The sequence below is a fragment of the Oreochromis niloticus genome, linkage group LG15 (assembly GCF_001858045.2).
Source record: "Oreochromis niloticus isolate F11D_XX linkage group LG15, O_niloticus_UMD_NMBU, whole genome shotgun sequence".
Taxonomy (NCBI): domain Eukaryota; kingdom Metazoa; phylum Chordata; class Actinopteri; order Cichliformes; family Cichlidae; genus Oreochromis; species Oreochromis niloticus.
In genome coordinates, this window is record NC_031980.2 from 3,796,967 (window position 1) to 3,823,854 (window position 26,888).

At 43.4% G+C, this 26,888-nt stretch overlaps 1 protein-coding gene across 6 annotated transcripts in view; it reads right to left on the reverse strand.

The window, feature by feature from the left end:
- klhl29 (kelch like family member 29) overlaps nucleotides 1-26,888 on the reverse strand; it is a 246,719-nt gene that overhangs the window by 54,370 nt on the left and 165,461 nt on the right. For all 6 annotated transcript variants that reach the window (XM_003440803.5, XM_025898585.1, XM_005449765.4 and 3 more), the window contains 2 exons: nucleotides 26,692-26,838; nucleotides 10,733-10,931 (listed from right to left, as the gene is read on the reverse strand). In XM_003440803.5, coding sequence (XP_003440851.1) covers nucleotides 10,733-10,931; nucleotides 26,692-26,838 — 346 coding nt within the window. The remainder of the gene's footprint in view (nucleotides 1-10,732; nucleotides 10,932-26,691; nucleotides 26,839-26,888) is intronic.

The following is a 26,888-nucleotide window of genomic DNA, read 5'->3' on the forward strand; positions in this document are numbered from 1 at the left end:
GATGAGTTTAGCAGCATGGCAGAGAGCGAGAATAAAGAGGAAAAACAAGGTGACGGGAGGAGGTGTATTGTGTGGCAATACAAAAAGCTCCAAAAAAGGATGTAGTCTGAGGGACGGGCAGGCTTGTGTAAGAGCTGATTCTCAAATTCAAGTCCACCCACGTAGTATGATGTGACTACACACACACACACACACACACACACAAATACCCCTGAATGTTTCTGTGCATCGCTTCCACCCAATTCAACTAAATGAAACCCATCTTTGACGGGAGCACACGGCCCATGCTTTACCCCATGCTGGATTCTCGATGTGGATGCAAACACACACTTGTACACAGATGTATAGTCAGTAAGGCTGATATGAAGATAAAGATAGAATGAGAAGATTGTTTTTTTCTCTTTTCCCTGCTTCCACAATGGGTCTTATTTCACCTTTTTATTGGTCTCCTTGGTCTCTGCCTCGTGCTGCGACCTGCCTTTCCTTCTTTCGCTGCTGTTTTTTAACCCCGTGGCTAACATCTCTCTCATTCTCTCAACCTACGGGAGACTTTGCCCTCTCTCTCCTGCTTTCTTTCTCTTCCGTTCTTTTTCTCTTAAACCCCAAGAGTCTTTGCTCTACCTTCCAATGTATTCGCCATTTCATCTTCCTTCACTGCTTCCTGCTCTTTTGCCTTGTGCACTTTTTACCTTCGCAGCCTTTTATGACCTTGCTTTAACCAGCCATACTTTGCAGCAGAAGGGCCACAGGGGCATTGGTGGTTCGGCTGGGTGAAGTCACAGAGACAAAAACAAGTGGGACAGAAGTAACTCAACAGAGTGGCACTTGAGACTTTAGCTTCAATACAATCCAGACAAGCTGTACTCTCAATATCTAATTACCAGTGTGTACTACAGTACAGCACCGATGAAACAAATCTCAGCTTTGAAGTTCAGGTAATGGTACTAGAGTGGATCATCTGGATGATTTATTACACTTGCCTCACCTCTCATACAGACAAGGTGAATGGACCACACTCCGAGTCCCACCCAACGTTCACCATGGATACATCCAGATGTTCGCTCGCTTGACTCTTACTGCCATCCAATTTATAGCTTGTAAATAAATAACCATTTGAAACTTTGAACTGTGACTCCCAGTTTATCTTTCCTTGAGTAACACCTAGATTTGAAACATTATCTATGCAAGTTTCTTTTAAATGCAAAGCACATACAGCTTTTTAAGGTATTTTTGTATTACGTTCCTCAAAAGCAGAGCTAAGATACGATGCGACTACCTTAAGTTTCACGTTTGCAGATTTGTAAATGTGTGAATTTTGCTTCTTTTCCTTTCAGTAACTTTGATAATTTAACAGTTTGGCCTGTTGGTTGGAAAAGCAGGATTGTGCTTCTGACTTGAGCTCTAAGATCAATTTTTATACTTCTTTGTGTTTTTAAAAACTTATTTAGGCTTCCAGCAGGTAGTCCACATCGAACTCATTCAACTCCAGTGCAAACTTTTTGAATGTTCGGGCTGTCATTCGTTGCCTGACAGCTTAACCACCAATCAGAGCACATTATAACGTACTTCAGGCAAGTCCAATTAGTTACTGCTGATTTTCAGTTGAGTTCTTGTGTAATTTGGCATACCTCTCTTTTCTCCCCATTTCCCTTCCTTAAGAACCCTTTTTGACAGCCACCCCTCCACTGTGACCATTTCTGATGAGGCTTTAGTGAATTGTAGGTGGATCAACTGAACTTCCAGATGGATCTCTCAGGTCTTTGCTGGATATTTTTCTTATTTCTTAAGTACGTGACTTTCAGATATAGTTCTTTTTTTTAAGGCCTGTCATCATTTCTTTTGTCCCGCACTTTTCCAGCTGTCTCAAAGTTTTTAAGCACACCAAGCATAGCTATGCCAAATGTTCGACTACTAATTTTGGGGGAATCGCTTTGCTGAAATTCATTGCAATTTAGTTTTATTAATGGTGCCAAACCACAACAGCACTCAACTTGCTTTACACTGTAAGGTAAAGACCCTACAATAATACAGGGAAAACCCCAACCATCCCCTATGAGCGAGCACTTGGCGACAGTGGGAGAGAAAAACTCCCTTTTAACAGGAAGAAACCTCAGACGGAGCTAGGCTCAGGGAGGGGCGGGGCCATCTGCATTGACTGGTTGGAGTGATGCATGATTGCAACATAGTAATTGTTGTGGACTTTGATGTCCGTCATAAATAGTTACTTATTGCAGTTGAGTAGACTTAACACGTTCACCCACCAGTGCGGGGCGCTATTGCTAAAAGCTACTGATCTGGTCATTAAGTCCACTCAATTCGGCTTGAAGAGATTTATTACTGTACATAACACGTCTTCAGTAAATTACACTAGGCATATCAAACATTCTATTTACATATAGACGATTTGCTCTGAAAATTGATTTAAAGCACTTCTCCACGTTCTCTTTTTTATATTAACTGTACATTTTCTCCTTAATGCTTAGTAGAGGAGGTGTAAAGTATGAAAACAATATTATTTATAAACGAGAACATTGCTCAAATAACTGTTCAGACTGTAAGATTATGTCAATTTAAGCTCTATTTTCCATAAATCTCTCCCTCTAAAACCTATCTGCTTTGCAGCCAGACATTAGACACATAAATCATAAGACTACACAAACAACAACCATCTCGTCTAGTGTGACAGAAAAAAGAGGGAAAATCTGGGTTTTTTTGTTGTTGTTTTGTTTTGTTTTACAAAAGCTTACATAGATATATACATGTGTAAATAATATACATTCATATAGAGTTTAAGTGCAGAAAACTATGAGGATGAAGACTTTTTCTCATTGGGTATCACAGTCCCAGTGACAGCCGCAGAGCCGTTTTCTCTTATCTGAGCCGCTTCTCTCCATTCTCTCTCTTTAGCATTTCCCCCCCTCTGAATCCCATAATTTCTCTCCCGGGGTGTTAATTTGCTACGGTGAGGATCAGAGGGCCAAAGGGCTCCAAAGGAAAGTCAGAGTCCAGGGAGGGTGCAGTGAGCGTGCTTGAAAAGGATCTTGTGTGCTTGCGTTCGTGCAGTGTGTGTGCATTTTATTGTCTGCTGGGCATCTGTTGACTGAAAATCTGCAGTGATGGCTGGTCTCCTTAGAAGGGAAAAACAAACGTCGTGAAGGGTTTAAGTGTCCTCGAACAACACTTAGAGGCTCAGTTCACCTCGAAATCCCCTTCCATAGACCGAGCTAGCTACACTGCTAGACACAACTAGAGGAATGGGCAATGGGAGCTTCACATGTACAAAAACTGGTTTCTGTGTGTACAATAGAGATTATTTATAATATTAAAATGATCTTTTATGTTAATGATACCGGTGACAACTAAGTGAACTGTAGTTAGCATCTTTTTGCCCACGCTTACAACGCACAGGTAGGAGCAAGTGAAGATCCTAGACACTGACCAAAATAGCACCGTGATAAATGTTGCTCATGTTTGGGATGAAGCTTTTAGTTTTTAGGTTATTTTGCTTTTTAGCAAGCGCTGCACGCTGTTGATGCTGTAAGGGAGTGGTAGGAAGGCACTGAGGCGCTGAGGAGCGAGCATAAACAAGCATCAGAGCACTCTACTGAAGGTAACGAGTCCGAGTATATCTTATTTTTTGAACTTTGTTAACGATATGTTACAATCCAAATTTTCCTAATAAAAGAAAAAACATGTCAGTTCCTTTAGAATTCAACATATAGTGGATCTAAACCTTCTGGGCTGATGATTCGATGATTTGATGCACTCTCCATCCAAATGCCTGAATCTGCACCGTCAGCACACGCAACGATAGAGCCCAAAGCAGGCTCACCCCATCCCTCCTCTTGAATATTGGATGAGGCTGATGCATGCTTCCAGCCTCGCAGCCGGTACAGCAGGTCAGAGTACCAGATGTGGCATGAACGATGCTGAGACTGATCCGTGTTTCTGTAAATGCTGTTCACTTTGCTCGTGAGCACGAACTGCGGCTCAGGAACAGGAGGTTCCCCTCCTCCCTTGCCCTTTCCCTCCCTACCTGGGAGCTCGGGCTGGCAGCAGTCACAAGTCAAAAGGACAAGTGGAGGGAACCTTAATTTTGGCTGCAGCCCCCGCAGACGTTCGGACCAGTGGTTATCTCTTCTGGATTTACTGCCTCTATGTTACATTTATGAGCCGGGACAGTTGTGTTTGCTGAGATTTTCACTGATAAGCCCAAGGAATATCAAAAAACTCATACTCCCAATTCTCCAGTGCATAGCTGCATCTAAGTTTCTCTCTTTTGCGCTTACTTGTTCTGTCTCCTTCTCCCTCGCTATCTCTCTCCCCCTCCTAAAATACCAATCTCAGACTCCAGAAATAAAATCGGAAGAGGAATCTGCTGAAGGGCACTCTTCGCAGAGAGCGATTAAGACATTTCTGGCACATTCTCCTGTATCCCGCGTTTCCGGTTTGAGAGGTGAGGCAGAGTAATCTCATGCTGCATTGGCTCTACAAGACAAACCAGGCTGAATAATTACACAGAGCAGGACAACAATCAACAAAGTCCTGACATAAAAAAAAAAAAAGGACCCAGCAAAGCACACAATTGTCTTTCCAAACTGCTGACAGCCTCCCAGTCGCCATCACCTTTGCTTAATGGTTAGCATTGAGGCTGTGCATCCACACAGAAAGATGACAAATAAATTCAATTATTCCACCAAAAAGAACTGCTGTCAGCAGTGATGAGGAAGCACCGGAGGGGGATCAGCGATGCAGAGTGGTTTATCAGACCCGAGCCAAAAGCAGTAGGTGGCAGACTTCAGAAGAAAGTTATCTGATGATCTTTTATGCTCTCTTTACAAGCTGTGAGTGTTGTTCTCCTTTCTTTGCAGTGGTGGCACGCTACGACTACTCTCCAAGGATCTCCTGGCTGGCGGAGGTGTGAACGAGTAGATGAATGTCACGCCTACGGGCCTTTAGGACCTCGCAGAACAGCCTGCTTTTATTGTCTCTAAACTGTGGATGCAAGCCGCACTATTTGTGCTTGCTGATCTAATAAAATCCACCCATTTTAGACCGCCACCACTAGCGCAGCATTTTCTCTGGCTCGCCTTATGTCGCAGGAATGTAGAAACGGTCAGTAACAATTTGCTGTGAGCATTTTCTTACTTTAAAAGTATGTAATCTATAATTAAAACCTCCTTTTTTCTGGCATTAAGGACGACAAAAAAAGCTAAACCTGCGACACACTCAAAGTCGTAAATGTGTCTGCAGTTGCACTTTTCTAGCTTTAGATACATGAACGCTTGATTACAGATGATGAAGTGGACAGAGGGAAAGGCTGGCTGAGAGTGCAGCTACTGTTTAAGGATTCCCTCCCACAGTGTATGCATTTAAAGTTTTAACAATGTGAGTGTGTGCTCGCGCGTGTGTGTGCGAGTGAGCAAAGACAGAGAAACAGTATGAGGCGAGCTGGACCCCTGCGTCTCCTAGTCATTACAGCTCATTTGTCTGAGTGCTATTCCACTTGGCTGGGTTGAGTTAACAGTTTGCCCTGGCGCTCTCCACCCTCCTCTGAGCCGAGCACAGTGACACATGTGGAGAGAGGGAAATGGGAGCATAATGTATGAGTTTGTCTGGGTGCACGCACATTCGCACACAGCATGCACACAAAAGAAAACTTTGCTTGCTGCTTAATAGCAGGCAAACACAAACTGTATATGGATGTCAACAGTCCTCAAAGCCGGAGTGCAACTCGTACGACTTAAGGCAAAAATGTTTGAGGGTAAAATTTGCAGCACCAGCGGCTGTTTAATCCCCTCCCGATCCCCTGCAAAGTCTAATGACAGCTAATCAGATGCACATCCACAGTCTAATTAACCAATTAGCAGCTAATGGATTCACATACACTACACAAAATGCCACCGATTCATTACGAGACACCCATAGTTTTCACTTTACCCAAGACTTTTCGGGCCAAATGTGAAAGACAGAAGGCAGTTAACGCAAAATGCACAGATGCAGTAGCAAACCGAGGTAAATTAGGGGTGACAAGAGGAAAAAATAACATTTAAATCAATGGTGCACATTATGTTTAAAAAAAACAGCAAAAAAAAAGATGCAACATAGCTATCGGTGCACACACATTCACGCAGTAACAGAGCGTATTAACACATCTAATTTTAAAACTGCATTTGTATTTGAAGATCACAGAGAGCCCGTTTCGATGCCGAACACATTTTTTGGCTCCTTGATTAGCATCCAATGAAATTAAAGTTAGGAGAACTTGTTTATTATAAGATACACGAATATCTCAGCTGAAGAATAGCCTTCATATCACGGTTGTGATTCGGGTTTCATGACTTTTGTCTCCAGAGGAAAAAAATGAGCTTTGCCCTAACGTCGTCCAGTATCGTTACAAACAGATTTATCTCATTTTATTTTTCCCCATCAACACAGTATTATTTACTCTGCAAAGAGCAAAACAATACGTGACATGCCAGGGCTTGTCAGAGTGACTGATTAACAATCAATAAAAACCGAGCAATTAAGTCCAAAAAAAAAAAAGAAAAGCAAGAGAAGGAGAGAAATTACAACATTGCAGCACAGCAGGACTCTACATAAAGAAAAACCTGGCAAAAACAAGACAATTAAGGGATGTGTGAAAACCATCTGGCTGCTTCTGTTTAGCCACAATAGAAATAACTTTTTTTTTTTTAGAGCTTGCAGCTAATGGAGCAAGTACTCATTAAAATGTCTCACTTTCTGTTAAACTTAAAAAAAAGTTCCTGCTATTCCATCTTATAAGCACACTGCAGCGTGTATCTTCATAGGCCATTAATATTCTTATTAGCGGTTAGCTTACACTTGTCATGATTTATGAGCTTAATTCAGCAAAAACGTGGAACAAATGCAATTTCACAAGCACATTTAGTATCTTAAAAAAAAAGAAAAGAAACCATATCTAAAGCGTATACATCTATATTAAGAAAGTAGCTAATATTTGGTGTTGTTTACTTATGTACAGTTAGGAATGGGAGTTTGTACTTCTACCCTCTGGTGCCTTTTAGTATGTTTAAAAAACTGGCAAGTTTTTATGGACTGTAAAGTCACATTTCTTTTACTTCATTAAATTCTTACTGCTCTCTCATCAAGACTGTTTCCAGTGGCATTCGGCAACTGATTCCAGTAAGAAACTCTCTCAGAAAAGCCACTTTCTGCCACTGGTTCAGTAAAGCTGGTACATTTAACAGCTCAAACAGTATAAACACACCAGGACTCTCAGAAAACAGCTAAAAGGAGAGAGAATAGTGGATGCACACTGATGATATGGACAAAAACAAAATCATTAATGCTAATGTTGCTCCGTGTGCAGAACAGCTACTGCTGACCAACATGGTACTTTACACAGTTACTAGCTCTTTATCCTGTGAAAGCCTACTAGGAGTAACCCTTTAAGCTCTTTTCTGAACCGAGTGGTTTCTGTCATGTCTCAGGCCTGGATATAGAATAAAATGACTGGATGTGCACCAGAAGTTAGTGAGGGCTGTCTCTACCTGTGCAGCTACCTTTGGAAAACCCCCAAACCTATTCGAATGGTCGTCAAACAACGTCTTTATTGATACAAAATAAGGTGTCAGTATAAAGGTGACCTCTGACCTTGAGCTTGAGGTTGAACCAGTCTGGTGTTAACTTGGGTGTCCACGCAGCCCGCCCACCGACCCATCCAGCAGGGGTGGCACAGGAGGAATCAAGGGTACTGAACCAATCGCAGTAGTTTCGGGTTACGTCGACCTGACGCTTAGCTACACTTCCAGGGGGGTGAGCGTTACGACACAGCTACGGAGTAAATGACACACTCTAGCATAAATCCCCACTAAGTCTTAATGACATCCTTAGAGACCGTACAGCTTGTCACATATGTAATGCTACTGATGTGCATGTTGGACAATCATTTAAATTCTAGAAACTGTCTCTTGTCTGATCAGATATTTTATTGTCTGTTTGAACAAAAGTTCAAACACGTTAAATCTTGAAAACTTCAAACCTCGATCTTAATTCATTCAATAGTTTATATATACAAGCTGAACTGGGCGGTCCCTGCCTTTTGCCCAACATCAGCTGGGATAACCCACCCTTACCTTTCACTCTGACCTGAGGTTAAGGTGTTCAGAAAATAAGATGTCAGAGAATTTTATCTGTTACCTACCAGCCAAACAGATACCTTGTCTTTAACAAAGCCTAAACATAGGGAGCCTGGCTCAATCAGAAGCTAATTAAGTCCCTGTGTCCCATTTGTTGCATCCTTGAAAAAACCAAAAAAACAAAAACAAAACAACAATAACAAAATTTTCCTAGAACGCAAAACTAATTGGTTCGCCAACCAATTTGGGTTTTTTATTCAGGTTTTTTCCCCCCATGAAATTAAATATATACGACTTGTCTTATTCCTTTTTTGTCTCCTCACAAATATTAAATAGTCAGCCTTAATGATCCATTATTCGTTGGGCTCAGCTAACAAATGGCCAAGGAACACCGGCACCGTGAGCGCAACTCTTATTATTTAAGTCTCAATGTGAAAGGATGTTAATTAAAAATCTGTCCCGCAAGAATAACTTTAAAAAAATTCAAGGCTGGAAAAAGTGCAATTCGACTCAAATTTATCTCGAGTGTAAAGAAATGGAGGTGTGAGGCGTGTGTCCGCACACACGCACACTGTAACACACCCACGTATGCACGCAACTCACAAGTTCACAGATTGACTGCGCTCAGCAAGAAGTGCTTCACGGATGGCAGTTTTCCTTTCTTTTTCCGCATGACAGACTTATCAACCGAGCTCAGGTGGTGCCCCATCTGCTTGTGCACATTTAAAATACACACACACACACACACACACACTCGCTTACTGCTTACACAAGAAGACGCATGCTCAAGGAATAAACTCAATCAAATGTCTGCCCTTCAAATTTCATTTCTGATCCCCCTCTCTCCCCCTCTGTGACCACACTGTGACCTCTCCTCCTGTTCTTCCTTATCACTGGTTCGCCTACACGCGACTGATACAGAACAACCTCAAACTCCCCTTCGAGTCTTCATCATTTTATCTTTCTTGCCGTCTCCTCGTCTGCGGTGAAATCCCAGTGACGATGCGCCCCGCTGCGCAGAACCCACCTTGCCCAGCGGAGCAGATGGTTGAGCATCGGAAGCGGGGCAGGCGAACAAGCGCGTTTGGCATCAAGTGCACGCTTAAGCGTCGTAAAATATGTTAAAATGATGCAAAAAGCATTTACTAGCCCAAACAAGAAAAGGTGCATTCAGTGCATTAGGACGCAGGCTTCTCGGCAGTGACGCCCTGATTAAATGCATGCCTCAGACAGTCAGTCATAATAAGTGTTTTAGCTTCACAGGAGTTCAAAACTTGATCGGAAAAACTTACATATATTTCTCATTCATTGAGCCATTGGGGTATAATGCATCATGAATGTATTCATCCCGGCAGCATTTATGCATTTATATAATTCTGTTGTACAGAGCCACAAGCAACTGGGAATCAATACACACTTCAGCCTGCATAATGGGGGATGTAGAAGGCATAAGATATGCACATACCAAACACTATAAAATGCGCCTTGACAGAAAATGCTTCAAGAAAGTGCCGAGAACAAAGAGAAACTAGCGGCTCGAGGATGAGTAATGGGATGAAGGTGAGCATATGTAACGCCACAAATGTCTTCTCTCAAGAAACGGATAATTCTTCTCGTGCTGCTGGATTACAGGCAATTAAAGATGCAAAAAAATAAAATATTGACCTAACGCTGTCCTCCCCGTGTTTGTTCACTGGCGAGCAAAAATGCAACGGCCGGACAGCAGAGTCTGTAAAGTGACCTGCATAAAGTTCCATTTGTTAGGCAATTATCTTTATTCTACCAAGCAGAAATGACTTGTGCTGAACGGTAAGGTGTGCTGGTGCGAAACCCATAATGCCACGCAGACGCTATAATTAGGTAAAGCTTTACAGGGTGAAGAACGGGATCCTGGCCGAGCTACGGGGAAAAAAATCTGACGGCCAAAAGCAATTTGCAGGCGCCCTCCAATTTTCTGGAATTATTCTTTGATTTTAACGATGTAAACAAACACGGTCTTCAAATGACTTGGACTTGGGTTGCAGTAGAAAGAGCAAATGATTGGCCAGTTCCAAGAATCTCAAAGCAAGAAATCCTACTGTGCCTAGCTGCTGTTAAGAAAGTTGTTTATGTGCTACGTTTGCTTTAATAAAAGTTTATAGCATCTTGCAGAATCCTTGGAAAGCCACTACAGCTGGCCGTGTTTAACTTTTCAAGGTTACCTCAATCAGACTCGATGCAGAAGCTGTTTGAGCGACTGCTGAAAGTAAAACGTGTCGTGACTTTTGGATACGTGACCCGTTGCCCACATGTACGTTCGAGCATTTCCAGTAGCTGTGTGCAAAACATTACCAAGTTCTAAATCACCGCCTTTGAGTTGTGGGCTAAAAAAAATCAATCCAGTGCACTGGCGAGCCCGCGTCTCGTGTGGAGCCCTGACCTCTCGGTCACCTTGCTGCAGTAAAATATGAATCGAGGATATGCGTGAGCGTGTGGATGCCCAGATGCCGGCAGCGCCGACGAGTGTGTTCCGGGTCAGTTATGTGGGAGGCAGATCACGTGACCGCTACCGAGGCCAGGGCACAAATGATGGACGTCAGTTTATCTGTGCTTTATGTGTGCGCACGTACCGGCAGAAAGTCTCGGGCGGGTCCTCGGCGTCTGCATCTCTTGCCGTGCGTGAGGCAGCATGTGGTAACGCTTGGCTTCGTTCACCAGATCGCGACACGCCTCTGAAGATTTGATCAGCTCCTCGTTGTCCACTACGTTCAGCAGATAGGACGGGTGGATGAAGGGAAGACGCACCACCGCTAACAGCTCTGACAAATGCTGATAAGAGACACATAAAGGGAAGGAAAGGAACAGAGAGTCATTACATGTTCCAGGTTGCAGTTGGTGAGTGCTGCTTAAATAACCTGAAAGAGATCTAAATAAAGAAACAGAGTGGGTTGTCCACCAATTAGAAGGCCGGCGGTTTGATCCCAGTCTCCTCGATGACCGCGTGTGGAAATATCCTTAAGCAAGAGTTTCCCCTGATAGATCCATCAGAGTGTGAGTGTGTGAATGTTAGATATAGAAAATAAGCCCCTATATGAGACTGTTGAATAATAAATGGCAAAGTAAAGGGAAAATCAACCAACACGTGGACAACACGTGTTACAGCAGTGCTATATTTTACATACAAGAAAAATGATCCCTGTTAACTGGATGAAGCCTAACCCTCTTACTTAGATTTGTCCAAAAAACGGCCGCCATCCTACAACTTGGATTACCTATATTTACAAAAAGATGGACACCTGGTACTCTACCTCGATTTAAATGGCTTTTGTTTAAATGAAATGAAATGAAGCCAACATTCGAGGTTTGGCTTTTAGGTTTTGGGTTTTTTTCCCCTTTTTTTGGTTTGTTGGGTTTTTTAAAAAATGTAAAATTGCCTGTAAGTGTGTTATTGTTAATAAAGTTCCAATTTACCGAACACTAACAGTGTTTGAATTACTTTAGTTGAAGTGATCAAAGAACAGTGTTTTTGCTGTAACATTTGTGTGTCTTGCTGGGAAAAGAAACCATCGTGTTTGATAAAAGCCGGGACTGTTAGCGTGAGGAAACCTGGCAGTAGCAAGACCATTAGCTCAGTTACTGTCAGTGTCAAAACTTCAAAGCTGCAGTGAAACCCTGCACGCATTTTCTAAAATTTCTACACTCATATTGGACAAAAATGCTAAAACGTGTAGAGAAAAATGAGAAAATGCCTGACTGAGTCCTCACAGAGTGACTGAATTTTCCCAGTAATTTCCCAAAAAAGCAACTAAAAGGAACTCTGGGGACTTGTTTTGAACCGCGTCACTAAAAGTTTACAGTAAGATCCGAGCCTCATCTCACTTTCGTACGCGCATTCGGCTACGATGAGACAGCTGACACTGTCGGCGGGGGGTGGTGGTGGGGTGGGAATCTTAATTCCACCCTCAGCGCTTCTGATTCCCACTCCCCACCACCCCCATCTCCAAATAAAATCTTTCATGAGACAACTAATGCTCTTTTGCAGCTAAATTAAGACCCAGTTCTGGCTAATCACAGCCCATTCAAGCCAAGATGCTGCAATGCCACCAGCAAGATTTTTTTAAAAATTTTTGTAACATGAAAATGGCCCCATTAATTTCCCACGGTGCCGAGCTGGTTAATGACAATTAGGCTTTGAAGGTAAAGGGGGGGGGATCTTTTTACTATAGCAACTTTAGCATATTTGTGTTTGTTTCATCTCTGGGCGCGCATGCATTTATGCTTATACTGTATAGGTGTTCAGCTCAGAGGTAGGACAGGCTGTTGCCATAGCAACCTTGTCTATAGCTCTGGCTGCTGAGTGAATTATTTTTTTTTTGCCTCCCCTCCAGTCTGTGTGTACATGTGTACGTGTGTCCCCCCTCACACCTCACCGCCGACCCCACGGGAGCCTCGTCTACGCTGACAGTAAAAAGCTGTAAACAAGCTCGGACGGAGCGACAGAGAGTTGGGTGGAGGCTGACCCCATTGACCCTTTGGCTCAGAGCGGCGCACACGAGCCACGCGGGGAGGGCGACAGAACAACAGGCTCAGAGAAGCATCATTCAGCCGAGTATAAATAATAAGCAGACACTGCCTAAGCACATCTCTCTTTCTCTCTCTCCCCTCCACCTGAGGCCTTTTAAGTCTGGCATGTGTCCCATCTGCTCTCCAGCGATGTCCTGAGCTCATCTGACCAGAAAGAAGTAAATAAGACATCAGACTGCGGGACAAAAAGACGGAGAGACAAGCGCGAGAGGAAGTAGATAGGGCATGGGAAGTGGGGGTGGGAAGACAAGTGATGACACAACAGGAGGAAAAGAGGATGCACGGCAGAAAAGGATAAAAGTACGTCGAACGATCTGAAGAAAGACAAGGTGGGAGAGACGAAGTGATGGTTTTATGGCAGTCAGAGAAATCTGCTGATGACATTTCCTCTCTGTGAGCACGCTCGGAGCAAAACGCTGTCCTCCGTTTGGGACTGTCTGTTTCCCTCATCTATGAATTTCCACTGTGCAATTTATCAAACAAACAGCTCAGTTCCTACATAAACACTTGCAATCGCTCCCAGCACCTCAGCTCAAACACAGAGAAGGTGAAGTCAGAGCAAGCTCCTTAGCATTCTGCAATATTCTTAAGGGAAGACTTCTTTACTCAAGAGAAGCTACTACTTCCAATTAAAGTGCCCCCATAGTGGGAGATTTGCCCCAGTAGTTACTGAGTCATGTCACACTCAAACGGAGGACTTAAGCTTCAGGCTTACTGCTATGGACTTCCATTACAAGGTACTTTACTCCAAGTCTGCTTCAACCTACACCTCTTAGGACATCCTATCAAGTTATTAATACCTGTAATCGGATGTGGCGAAATGTTAAAAAGGACATATTTAATAGTAATTTTTCTTTAAGATAAATATCTTCAAAAACACAACAGTCTGAGGAAGGAAATATTGAATTTTGTTGTGTTTAAAATTCATGGCTCATGAAATCTTGCACGGAAATCTGCAAGTTATCAGAAATAGGTCCTCTACTGACTCTTCTGGCCCTCAGAACTAAATTAAAGCTGTATATGGGGCAGTTTCAGCCAGGTGGTGCCCTTAAGGGCACTACAGAAATAAATGTGCTCGAATGCCTGTGCGCACATCTGGAAGTCTTGCTCTTATTTGGAACGGCAGGTGGACTGGCTCGCAGTCCGACATCACACAGCTCAGTTGAGCTGGAAACTCTAAAAATGCCTGCGACCAGGATTGGGAAGGTTACTTTTGAAATATAAGAGCCATTTAATTACCACATCAAAGCAATGGAACGTCTTGCACCTAATTAAAATTTCCTAAAAAAACTTATTTAAATTGAGTCATAATGAAGCAAAGACCTCAGGGTCTAGATAGTTCCTCACATCTAATATCCAGCATTTCGATGGTGACAGCTGATAAACAAGCTTTACTCTTCACTGTAATATTAGAGCCACTTTCCAATTTTATGAGGAAAATATTGGCTAATTTCCAGCACCGAAGGCGATCTTGTCTGGGGAAATGGCCACCCACCTCGGCCTGCAACGATCTGATTGGCAGATAAACTGTTCTTAACCTTTTAGTGTATACAGAAATAAACAGAGCCTGTCTAGACCTGCGCCTAATCTTAATGCTGCTGCATTCATGTAAGCAGAAAAACCATACAATCTAAGTAATCGTCAACATTTTGATTAGTGACTGTAATTTAATTCTGCTTTTTTCAATAACTCATGATGCGAGTAAAACTACATTTAACTTATAATATAATTGTGCGTGCATGCCTTTAACCGTCTTCCTAGCCAGCAGCTAGAGAGTTCAAGGCGTGATGGACATCTGTGTTAGAGGTTCACACACACGCTGCAGAACCACTCCCATTTCAGTGCTCAGTCTCTCGCACACGCACACACACACACACACACACACACACCTTTCTTTTACTCACGTCTCCTTAAACAAACATGAAAAAAAGAGCAAAACCATCCTACTGTACCATCTGCAAATCATAGCTACCTATAAAGCCACATCTGTTGTAGCCTCTCTTCCTTTGCCAAATATCTTTTAATGACAGTCAAACTACCTCAAAGAGAGCATCTGGTCTCTGCAAAAAAGGTTAGGACAGACACTGTTTCCATATACAGGTAAAAAAATCTGCCCAAAACCAAGCTCGTACATGTGCACAGACACACACATGCACGTGTAAATACAGCCAGAGACAGATGGGTGCATTCAGGAGTGGATCCCCCACGACTGCGCTGATTTCATCCTGTGCTGTTTGTGGTCAAAGTTGCTGGATTCTGTTCGGAGTGTTCTGTCCAAAAGTTGACTGGCTGGTAAATCTTGTTAAGGAGATTAAGACAATGTATAGTCTCTGAGGCTGAACTCTGATTAAATAAACCAGCCGCTGACTCGATTGCACTGTAAACAGTGTGGGATATCCCCTATGTGTGTGTGTGAGTGTGTGTGTGGGGGAAAGAGTGCCTAGCAGCTTTTCTCTACCTTAATTCAGCTTCCTTTCCGCCATCCCTCTCCCTCTGTCCGTCTATTTCTAAAAAGGAATTACTCTCCATCTCTAATTCTAACTAACTCCCTATCTCTCCCACTTCTTCTTCACTTTCTGCCTCTCTCGCTCTCCACCTCCATTCCCCGCTCGTCGCTCTTCCTCCCACACATGCATATATCGGCATGGAAATGAAGTAGAGTTGCACACTTGGTGCTAATATTCAAATCCAAAGTGTCAGACCCTATGAAAAAAAGAGAAGAAAAAAGTCGTGCTTCATGCCAGCTATTGAAACTAGTCAAGCAGAAATTATTGCAGATACTGTTTACTCAGGCTGCTGTTTGTCTTCTAAAACAAATGAGCTTCACATTTGTGGTTTTGAAAGGAATTTCTCAACAGCAGCTTGATGGATTACTATGAAATCAGGCACAGAGATTTTTCTTTGCCTGTGTGTGAATTAATCTGCCGCAGCATCATGGCCAAAAAATAAATAAAATAAAAAAATGGACCGATACCAGCTTGGTGATTAAATTACCTGCAAAAGCAAACAAAAACTAGCCACAGTCCAGTCAGTCTCAGTCATATGTTTGCTTAATGCTTACTAGCAAACGTTGATTACAGTAAAACCACTATCCCTGTTTAACATGAACATTTCAGCATTATGAACACATGAACGCATGCTGAATGGAAAAAGGGGAAAATGGGAGACTGTGTATAAAAAATGGCTGTAATTTCTAAACAGGTGATGCAAAATTTTTTACAGTTTTTGTCAATTAAAACTGAGAGTCTGCAGTTCATTTACATGCTGACTACCTGATTACTGGCTGTGTACAGAGGTGAAACTACAAAAGTTGTGTGTTTATCCAACAAATTACAGACCTACTGTGGATTCAGCAAATACAGGTACCAAAATATAAATAAACCAAATCCTGACCAGTGTTGGGAAGGTGACTCCACTACAGATCACAGAATACATGCCCCAACATGTATTTTGTAACGTATTCCATTATTCAATGAGAGTAACTTATTCGGAATACTTTGGATTACTTAATATATTGTCATGCTTTTTACAACTACATGAATGTACTATTGCTGTGTGATTTATTACTATTACTGAAGGCTACTCGCCATACCAACACCAACTAGATGTTTAAATCTTAAATGAGTAACAGTAGGTGGACATTACGTAAGGCTGCACTTTTTGCAGAAAACTATTCTGCGCGTATATAAAACAGGTCCGCGGCTCTGAACCGTAGTAAAGGGACCTCTGGCTAATACGTCGGGTTCATGTCGGGTTCGTAGCTGAAAACTAGCTTTACCTTGTTGTCTGGGTCAACTTTGCTAGTGAGAGGCAGAGAGAGGCGTTGAAAGGCTGCTCCAACGGAGCTTATTGTTTCGGAGAAACACAAACACAGTGTACAGTCGAGTCTTAACAGCTTACTTACAGCTGGGCTACACTGCCCATGAGGCTACACTCTTTAGGGCGATGCCTGTCACACTCTGCCTTCATATTAAATAATTTTTTGGATAATAATTTTAAAAAATATGTCTTCACATCATTATGCGGGCCGCAAGTAGAGGTGACATGGGCCGCGAGATTGAGACGCAGGCATTAGAGCCTCTTAATGCGTGTTTTGTTTGGGTTTCCACCGGCATGGAATTACCGAAAATAGAGAGGTAACTGTAACGGAATACAGTTACTCATATTTTGTATTTTAAATACGTAACGCTGGTGCATTTATTCCGTTACTCCCCAACACTGATCCTGACCCAAACGTCTCAGGAAAAAGCAACACCGAATAGACCAGGCAACATTTTTTCAATCTTTTGTCGTCCAATTTTAGTGAGCCTATCTTAGCGGACGCGGGTGGTACCCGGTGTGGTCTTCTGCTGCTGAAGCCCATCTGCTTCAAGGCTTGACATGTTGTGTGTTCAGAGATGCTCTTCTGCACACCTTGGTTGTGAGAAGTTTTCCTAAAAGCTCAAAGCTGTCAGGGTTGAGGGGGATAGTTCCAGCACGTCAACCTTCAAAGTCACTTAAACCAGCTTTCTCCCCACTGTGATTCTCAATTTGCACTAACAAGCAGCTAACAAAGTTCCGAAGCCTCCACTTCAGCATCACGTCCCTCCTCATCTCGTCTCTTTTGAGACCAGTTGTCACGAGTGAGAGGAGGATATAACTGAGGCTACGTCCACACTAATGTGTTTTTGTTTGAAAACCCATCGTTTTCTCTCCGTTTTGACCTCCCGTCCACACTGAGACGGCGCTTTCCTCAAGGAAAAAGCGTTTTGAAAACGCTCTCGAAAACGCATACATTTCAAAACGCAGCTGTCCCATCGCAGTGTGGACACACGAAAACGCAGACTTTCTAAAACGATGACGTATTTTAGTCATGTGACGCAGTCATGTGACCAAATAAACAAAGATAGCGGAGGGCATTATACAGCAGTTGTTTTGATTGCTCTCAATTTTGACAGCCCTAAAAAAGATGAATATCAGTTTGTACATGCTCCAGAAAGCTTTTCTTCAAATTCTTTAATTCTCACTCGCTTTTGCGCATGCGCAGGACTGGAACGTAAGCGTTTTCATCCGTTTCAGTGTGGACACACGACTCTGTGAAAACGACTGAAAACAATAGTGTGGACGCCGAGCGTTTTCAGATGAAAACGCCGTTTTCAAATCTATCCGGGCTAGTGTGGACGTAGCCTGAGAAACCAATGACACTGAAGGCAGTCACAAGTCAAATATACCCCGCTGCTCTACTTTAAATGTAAACATTAGCTTAAAGTCCACAAAGTCATTAGAAAAGTGTTTACTGACGACACACATGGTTGCTTTTTCCCAGATTTCTTTTTGCAACCATACCAGCTGCCCCCTTTATGAATAATCCAAATTTACAGGAATTCTTTCATGGCTGCGCACCTAGATGTTGGAGTCATCTTTTTCACACCACGGAAACATGAAAAGCACATTTTCACTGTGCAAATTCATAATTAAGTTGAACTTAACTCTTCCAATGGAGAACATTTTTCATGTGCATTAGGTTTACTTGGATGAATCAAAGCTCATCCAAAGGTAAGCAAGTCAAAGATTTGGTATTTAAACTCCTTGGGCTTTAACTTTTAAGACTTTGGAATCATGCATGAGTGAAGAGTACATACATTAATGAGTATATTAATTTGTCTATGCGTGTGCATGCGTGCGACATGAACCCCGAGGTAAATGAGAATCCTCGCGACACTCAGACCAACGGGTGACGTCCTCTCAGCAGATGAGGAAAGGCGCCACGTATCCGGCTCCATTTCTCTCCATCTTCAACAAGCTCTCGAGCAATCAGTCTCTCATGCACAGGCACACGCAGAGCGAATGCGGGCGCCTTCGCTCCAGACGAATGGTGTGACCTGTCATTTTCATCTTCTCGCTTACTCATCCAAGCAATCCTTGTGCACTTTTAAACAGAGATGGCATCTAATGGATGCAAATTATACCCACTACAGTGCCAACTGCAAGACATCAAGCCTACTGCGCATGATCTTTACAGATTTCTAAGGAGTTTGATGTTTTTATTAGTTTTTTCTTAAACGTGGAACATATGGAAAGAATCCACAGGAGACTGAGGACATATGGAGGTACTGCTTTTAGCTTGTCTGCCCACTCTCACTTTTTTTCCCTCCCCTGTTCCATTCTCACTGGACGAGCTGCATTTACGAGGAGCTTGTATTCATATCCACTTAGATTCTGATACGCAGCCCTGACAACACCTTCTGACTTCATCTCTCTAATGGACTCAATCTCACGATGACCCGGTACGCAACAGCACACCGGGTCAGTGTCAGTAGAGACACATGCCCCGCAGCCTCGTCAGGCTGCATCTACTGCCGAAACACTGCTGCACAGCCCACTTCAAAAACTTCTCTTTCTCTTCACACATGCACACACACAACATTTGGGCAGGTGGACGGAGGAGGTTGAGCCTCGTGAAAGGCAGGGATAATGTGTCTAACAGGGAGCCTCTCAGATCTGTCAGTGCCGGCAGAGAAGCAGCCGGGAGGCCGCCAGCCGCTAACAAAGATGACAAATGTCCACTGAGCATTTCCCATTCCACTACTGTCAGTGAGGACTAACGCTTCTTACTGTGCGTGTGTGTGTGTGTGTGTGTGTGTGTGTGTGTGTGTGTGTGTGTGTGTAAAATGACTGAGTGCCACAGAGGCATCAAATAAATGACACAGGAGCGGTCCTATCTATTTCCTCTGCTTTACCGTGAAAAATGGACTCAACACTTAAAACACAACCCTGCATTAAAAATTAAACAAACACACACACACACACACACACACACGCTTACTGACTTATAAGTGTGTGTTCAATAGCGCAAGAACCCTCACAGCCTTAACAAAACCCACTCAGTTGAAACAAACATGGCTCTGCACCCCTTTGTGTGTGTGTGTGTGTGTGTGTGTGTGAGCAGGTTTAAATACATGCATGGCCTTTTTTTTCCTTTGGTAACACATTATGAGCTAGTAAAATATGCTCTCGCAAATGGCACTTCATTTGGATTCAAGTGATGCTTTGCTGAGCGTGTTTGTGTGCTCTTTTGCCTGCACGACTGTGTGTGCATATCAGCCAGAAGGAGGGACTGGGGGGTGGGGGTGGGGGGGATAGAGAGAGGCGTAAAGGACGACAGACGCTCGATGCTGCCCTGAGCAGCTACTGACAGGTGCAATGCGTTGTCCTCTGAGGCCTGTTTCAGCATGAATTCATTCAAAGAAAAACATTTTTTAAATGCTTTTTTCTGCTGATTTCATTAGAAACATATTTGGAGGAACGGCTGCCTTCTTCACATTAACATAAAACTTTTTGGCTTACTTTTCGACAAACTGAATTCTCTTTGACATCGAGTGGATTCCAGTAATTACAGCGTTTCCCTTAAATAACACAGAAGATAGCAGAGGTTTGAGAACGGTGAAAATGGCGTCCTGTGAGCGTATCTTCTCATTTGTTTTCCACGAATCACGCATCATGCAGCTGTCGTGTGTTCATGAGCACGCCCGGAGGAGATCAGATGCTGTAACTTTGTTCTGGGCATGCAGCCGCGGTGGTTGAGTGGCTGCGGTTCAAAGTGGCTGCACACATCAGGACCGAGCGTGCTCTGGGACGACTAAGGGCACCGATGAGAACGGAGGTCTGGGGCGCACTGGCTTGCATCTGATCCCGTCCGCTCTGGAAGTTGCATGCACGCGCTTCTCGCTCGTGTGAAAGTTTTTGAGTACGAAAATGGGGATGTGAACGATGACATCGGCAGCGTCCGGCGCGAGCCCCTGAGTGCGTTTGTGTGCCACGAAGACAAAGTGGAGAGAAGAGCGGAGGAAAGTGGCCAACCTTGTCTGCCGCATCAATCTCCATTGCCCGGCTCGGCCTCTTCAAAGTGCACATAAGTCACAGATCCCGCTGCCAGTGGACTCTACAACAGTTTCACTTTCCTCTTCAAGGACGACTGCTGTGACATAAAGCGCCTCTTATCGGAAAAAACAAAACAAAAAAAACAAATTAACCGTTCCCCGAGGAGCTCGAGAAGATGAAAAGTTTCTAATTTGAACTCGGAGCCTAAAAGAAGAGAAGTACTAAATTAAAAGTGATGCTTGCGCCGATAGGGTCATTTGGAGTTCTGAAGGTAAATGATTCGTAAAACTGTGAAGGAAACTCAGTTTATATCCTTACTCAGCCTCAAAGCATTTATGTCTTTGATTATTTAATACTCTAACTACATAATGATAGCATCATTTGTTCTGCGAAAATGATTTTTTTCTCACCGAATGCTGGAGGAAAAAAAAAAAATCACCACATTACATGAGTCAACTGCACAAACCCTCCAAAAAAATCATAACCTATAAGCATAAGAGGTAACACCTTCAACTATATTTGGGCGGGGGAGCTGCACATGTCATGGCCATTGTTATTTCTGATGAGTGGACAGCAGGTCCTCTCTAATGGACAGCCCGGCCTTTTTTATCACAAAAATACACCATTAATTGTTCTTTTTAGCTGTTACATTAGTTGGGCGCTTTCCAAAGAGCCAATTAATCAGCCTCTTTTGTCAGGTTGAGTCACCTGGCAAGATAGGATCCTTTATGAAATATGTTGAAGAGAAGCGTAATGGAGGTCCTATTCAGGGATTTGGCAGAAGCTGGCCTGTTATAATTGGAGCGATGTGTTATCCCACAAAGGACTGCTAGGTGAAAGGAAGGACAGGTCTCTCACCGTCAGCACCTTCAGAGAGCAAACATGATGCTGGAAACCATTTTCTTCCATCCTTTGTCTCATGAGATTAGACTATTACGTTTGCACATGTTCTTTTTCACGGTTAGTAAATAAAAAAAACTCCATGTTTGTGTGCACACGCATGTTTGTGTGCATGCGCATGTTTGTGTCAGGCTACAATGACCATGTTCACTGCTAAATCACATATTAATATACAAGTTATTCTTGGATTCACTGACTAGCATATAAAATAAAAAAGGGGACAGACACACATCAACCACTTTATTAGATACACCGTGTTATTGCATCTACCTAAGCTAATCAGCCAATCATATATCAATAATTCAGTGCATTTAGGCATGTAGACATAGCCTGAGTATTTCAGAAACTGCTGATCTACTGGGATTTTCCCCACACAACCATCTCTAGGGTTTACACAGAATGATCCAAAAATGAGAAAATATCCAGTGAGCAGCAGTTCTCTGGATGAAAATACCTTCTAAGAGGTCAGAGGACAATGGCCAGAATGCTTTGAGGTGATAGGAAGGCAACAGTAACTCAAATAACTCCTCCTTACAACCAGAAGAGCATTTCTGCTAATGAAGCATGTAGACCACACCAGGTGACAGTCCTGTCAGCAAAGGAAAGGAAACTCAGGCTACAATTCACACAGACTAGCTTAAATTGGACAATACAAGACTAGAAAAGTGTTGTCCCATCTAATGAGTCTAGATTGCTGCTGAGACATTCACATGGTACGGTGTGGTACACAAAAGCAAGGAGCCATGCTGACTTGCATCAATAGTTCAGGGTGCTGCTGGTGATGTAATGGAGTGGGGGATATTTTGGCTCAATCTACACTAATCCGCGTCCACACTGTCGTTTTCAGTTGTTTTTCATCCACACTGAAAACGCTACGTCCCTGCACTGCACATGCGTGAAACACAAGATGATTCGACCCGCGTCATTTCCGTCTGCAGTTTGTTTACTTTCGAGCTCTTTGAAACGTCGCGGCAAAAAGTGCCGAGTTTTATCTGAAGCTATCTGGAGCTTAGGAGGTAAATGCTTTACTAGTCCCTAAGGACCCCAAAGCGCTTTACACATCCAGTCATCCACTGTCAAAATTGAGAGCAAACAAAACAACGGCTGTACAATGCCGTCCGCCACCTTAGTTGAATTGGTCACATGACTGCATCATATGACTGAAATGCATCATAGTTTTTGAAAGGCTCAGTTTTCGCAGTCCACACTGCGACACGCAAACTGCGTTTTCAAAAAGTTCAGTTTTCCTTGACCAAAAACGCCGTGTCAGCGTGGACGGAACGCCAAAACGGAGAGAAAAAGATGCGTTTTCCAACGAATACGGATCAGTGTGGACTTTGGGCCCCTTTGTACCAACGGAGCATCATTTGAACGCCACAGCCTACTTCAGAGTTATTACTAACCATGTCCAGCACTTTAAGACCACGTGACATGAGACAAAGCTCAAATCTTCTCAAACTAATTTCTCCTACATGATATTGATGGTAAATGGCAGCACTTTTCTATGCTTTTTATCTTTATCACACACATTCATACTCTGATGGATGCATCAGAGAGCAACTTGGGGTTAGCATCTTGCCCAAGGATATTTGTTGTTATGCAGACTGCAGCAGCCAGGGATCGAACCTTCATATTAGTAGATGACCTGCTCTTCCTCCTGAGCCAAAGCCACCACACAGTGAGCTCAATGCACTCAAATGGCCTCCATAATCACCAGATCTGAATCCAGTTGAGCACCTCTGGGATGTGGTGGGATGGAAAATTCCCATGAAGGGTGACAAATCTGCAGCAACTGTGTAACACCGTGATATATCTGTGCCACAAAAATGTAAGGCAGATCTGTCAAATGGGGGTCCAACCTGGTAGTAGCAAGGTACACTAAATAAAGTTCAGTGTACATGTAGTGTATGTCATATGAATTATACTGTAAAAATGGTGGATGCTCAAATCAAACGCAGCCAAAGGTTCAAACAGCAACTAAGTAATCCCTGACAGAAAAAAGCTCAAGCTTCAGACTGCTGTAAATGTTTGGTTTCATATGATATCACAGACAGCAGATATCTCTATAATAGCCAGAATTCTGGCTGTAAGCACAAAACTGTGTTTAGCTGTTGGGTACAATGAGCAGCCTAATAACAAGACTTTAAGGTGAGCTTGAAAGCTTGAAGGGAGGTTGGCTACATCAACGGCTAACGTAATGTAAATAATGATTGTTTTGAACTCTGACTCGTGCAAAGTTCCTCTAATTAGATCCAAGAAGAAGAACTTGGAGCAGCATAACAGTCCCTCTTTAATCAGTTATAGATGCGCTTTCTGTCAAATAACAGTCACTTCAGCAATACGTTCTTCCAAAAAGGGCATTTCCTTTTCTTCTTTTGAAGCCTCCCTAACTCCCCTTTCACTTAAGTTGTAAAGACAGACACATACCGACGCTTGAAGGGTGGCACACCTTCGATGATACCCATTCAAAGAGAACCGAAACAGTTCTGTACTTTCATTCAGCAGCTTTGTGTCTCATAGCAAACCATTATTAACGCTCAAATGCTCTCCCTCTGTCTCTAAGCGATGTCCGGGTCCCCCGTTTCCCGGTGCCATCGGTTGTTAGTGACAGCATAGTGGAGAGAGAAAATTGCATATTATTTACCCAGTGCCTTCAATATGCCACTTTTCCACTCTATAGCCTGCAGCTTACAACTCGCAGCACATGCACAGACACACAAAAACCCGCAAAGCCGTACTGAACCGACGCATGCTCGGATGAATGCGAGCGTTTTTTCTGTGACATCCTGCCCTGACATGTCATTAAAAAGTGTCACAGGTTCTGGGGGAGTGATTCCTGCTGCTCTCTGCCTCCGAATGGGCAAAAGGGACAGAAGCAGGGGAGTGTGTGTGTCGGGGGGGAGCTGGAGTCGAACTGTGTATAAATCCAAACCTCTCTTGTGGCATAAAACAAGAAGCCTATTCTCTTTTTCTTTCACTCTCAAATTGGTCACAAGTGTGCGACAGGAAGAAAAAAAAGAGAAATAAAATTCACAAATGTGTGCACTTGAGCACTTACCGCAATCCAAACACACATGTACCAACTGGAGAAGATAAAACTGTTATGCAAATGTGTACATCGCAGCCTGAATAAATATTAATATTTTACGTACAGAATCTTAACATTCACTTGCATTTATTCACGCGCTGATAAATGAATCAGGTCACATTAGCGAGCGGGCCTCTCTGCTCCACCCACATCCTGTGCCGGTGGAAAACTGGGACTTTCAGTGCATGCATGTGTAATTTCACAGTGGGTAAAGATCTGTATGCAAGTAAAACATGAAATATTTACTCAGACTGTGAAACGTGTGGATTCCTAAAACTTTCTTGCATGCATATAAATGGCTTGAGATCTATGTGTGGATCGGCATGTGCAGATCATGTGACGCACTTCCCCCAGTCCTCTCCGTATGCTCGTGTCCTCACCGCAGACACCAGGGTCTGCTAGCTGTTTTTTTATTTCTTTTTTCCCTCTTCGGTTACACATGGGCAAGAGATTTGAGCTTGACCGTGAGCTCAATCACATCTCGGCTCCCTGGATGTCATGGCTGTGTGCAGAGGCGCAAACCGTTGGATATCAGATTAGAACACAGGGGCTCCTTTTCCAATCCACTTTCTTCTTTTCTCACCAACACGTTTCTCACTCGTTTCTGTCTTTCTGCCTCGCTCTGATTCTTTCCCTCGCTCAGGGTTCCTTCCCCCCCTCCTCCTCAACGACTCTCTCCCGTCTCCCCGTGAAGACGGGGGGTGACCCCGGGTGCCTCGTCTCAGGAACCAGTGCGGCGGGTTGTTCAGACAACCGGGAAAATTTCTTCTACTTCATCTGAGTAAGTCACCTCTGCACCTCTCCAATAGAGTGTGAGATTGGAGAAGTCGGCCGGACTGAGCCGGCTAGAGGTTTTCGACACAGATGACAGGGATCGTACGCTTCTCCTAAAAACTGTGTACCAGTCTTGTTATGGTTATTGGTGAATTTTCAACCTTTCCATCAGCGATGCTACAAAAATTCAATCTTAAAGGCTTTATCAGTGGGAGAGATTGAGAGTGATGCCAAAAAAAAAGCATCTTTCATACCGTTGCTTTCTCATTTTCCGGCACCCATCACGATCTGCGCTTTAAAAGTTTATCCTCACCCTTTTGTGTAGCACTAAATACTTTAAGGTTCTCCACTGCAAAAAAAAGAAAAACACTTGGCAGGCCTGATGCATTTCACCCAAATCACTACAGTGCCACATATCAAAGGATAAACGCTAAATGTTTAATCTGAAAAGGTGAAAAATTCAAATATTGACATATGTGCCTCATAAAAGCGGGAGCCAATAAAGTAACATTGATTGCTGAGGTCTGCACCAAATCTGATCCGGGTGATATAAGGCCTTTCCCTCCACTTGCTGGTTGATGAGAAGACATTACTTTGAAGGAGTGATTCTTGCCGTGATGGACTGGTGTAATTTATCTGATAACAATCTTTCCTCCATTTTAAAACAGCTATAAAATACTTTAAAATCATCAGCTTTAAATTCATGGTTTGGGGACCCAGTCCATAAATATCGCACAACCTGAGGTTTTTTCTGGCCCCCCTTTGCTGAATGGATATCCGTCTACAGCGCAGTCCATTTACCTTTCCGCATATGTGGCGGGCGTTTGATGCTTTGACCTTGAGGCTTATCGATTCTGTGCCTGTTAAAATTCGACCTGCTTGCACCTGACTGTCAATACCCATCTCGGGAATATAACCTCTGATTATGATTAACAGCCTCTAGGAATAAATCAAACACCTGTTAGGCGTGCGCAGAGAGGGCTGCGGCTGTCTGCTGCTTTTGTTAGGCTTTTCATGCAGTACAGTGTCTCACAAACAAATGAAGTGTAACTAAGAATAGAGCACATTCTGAGGGCAAAGCACTCCTGGGATTACGAACAACTGCTGCGTTAGGCTGGATCCGAAGCACAAAGTTGATGAGCGCTACCGGGAGAAAACGAGGAGTCACTTGTGTGGCTTTTGGTGCCGTGCACTTCTGCGAAAAGAGAGGAGGAGGTGGGTCGATCTCTAACACGGCTCGGCACGCATTCGGAAACTGTTCTGCCACATGTACCGAGAACTGGCTGCCTTTTAGTCTCGTGGTGCAGGAAGTGTGCGCTCATGTTGGAAGAACAAAGTTTCGCACACTTCAAAAACACCCTCATTAACTTTGTGCGTCGTTACCTGTACTCTAGAGTTGGGGTCTTGTTTGATCCACTTGATGACGGTCTCGTAGACCAGCTCCTCGGCCTTTGTGTTCAGGCTGTCGTTGGACAGATAGGCTATCAGGTCGTCCTTGGAGACGCTGAGGATCTCTTCCTGGCCTGCCACCTGAAAAAAAAAGATTCAATAGCTAAAAAACTTTCCACTTTCAGCGACAC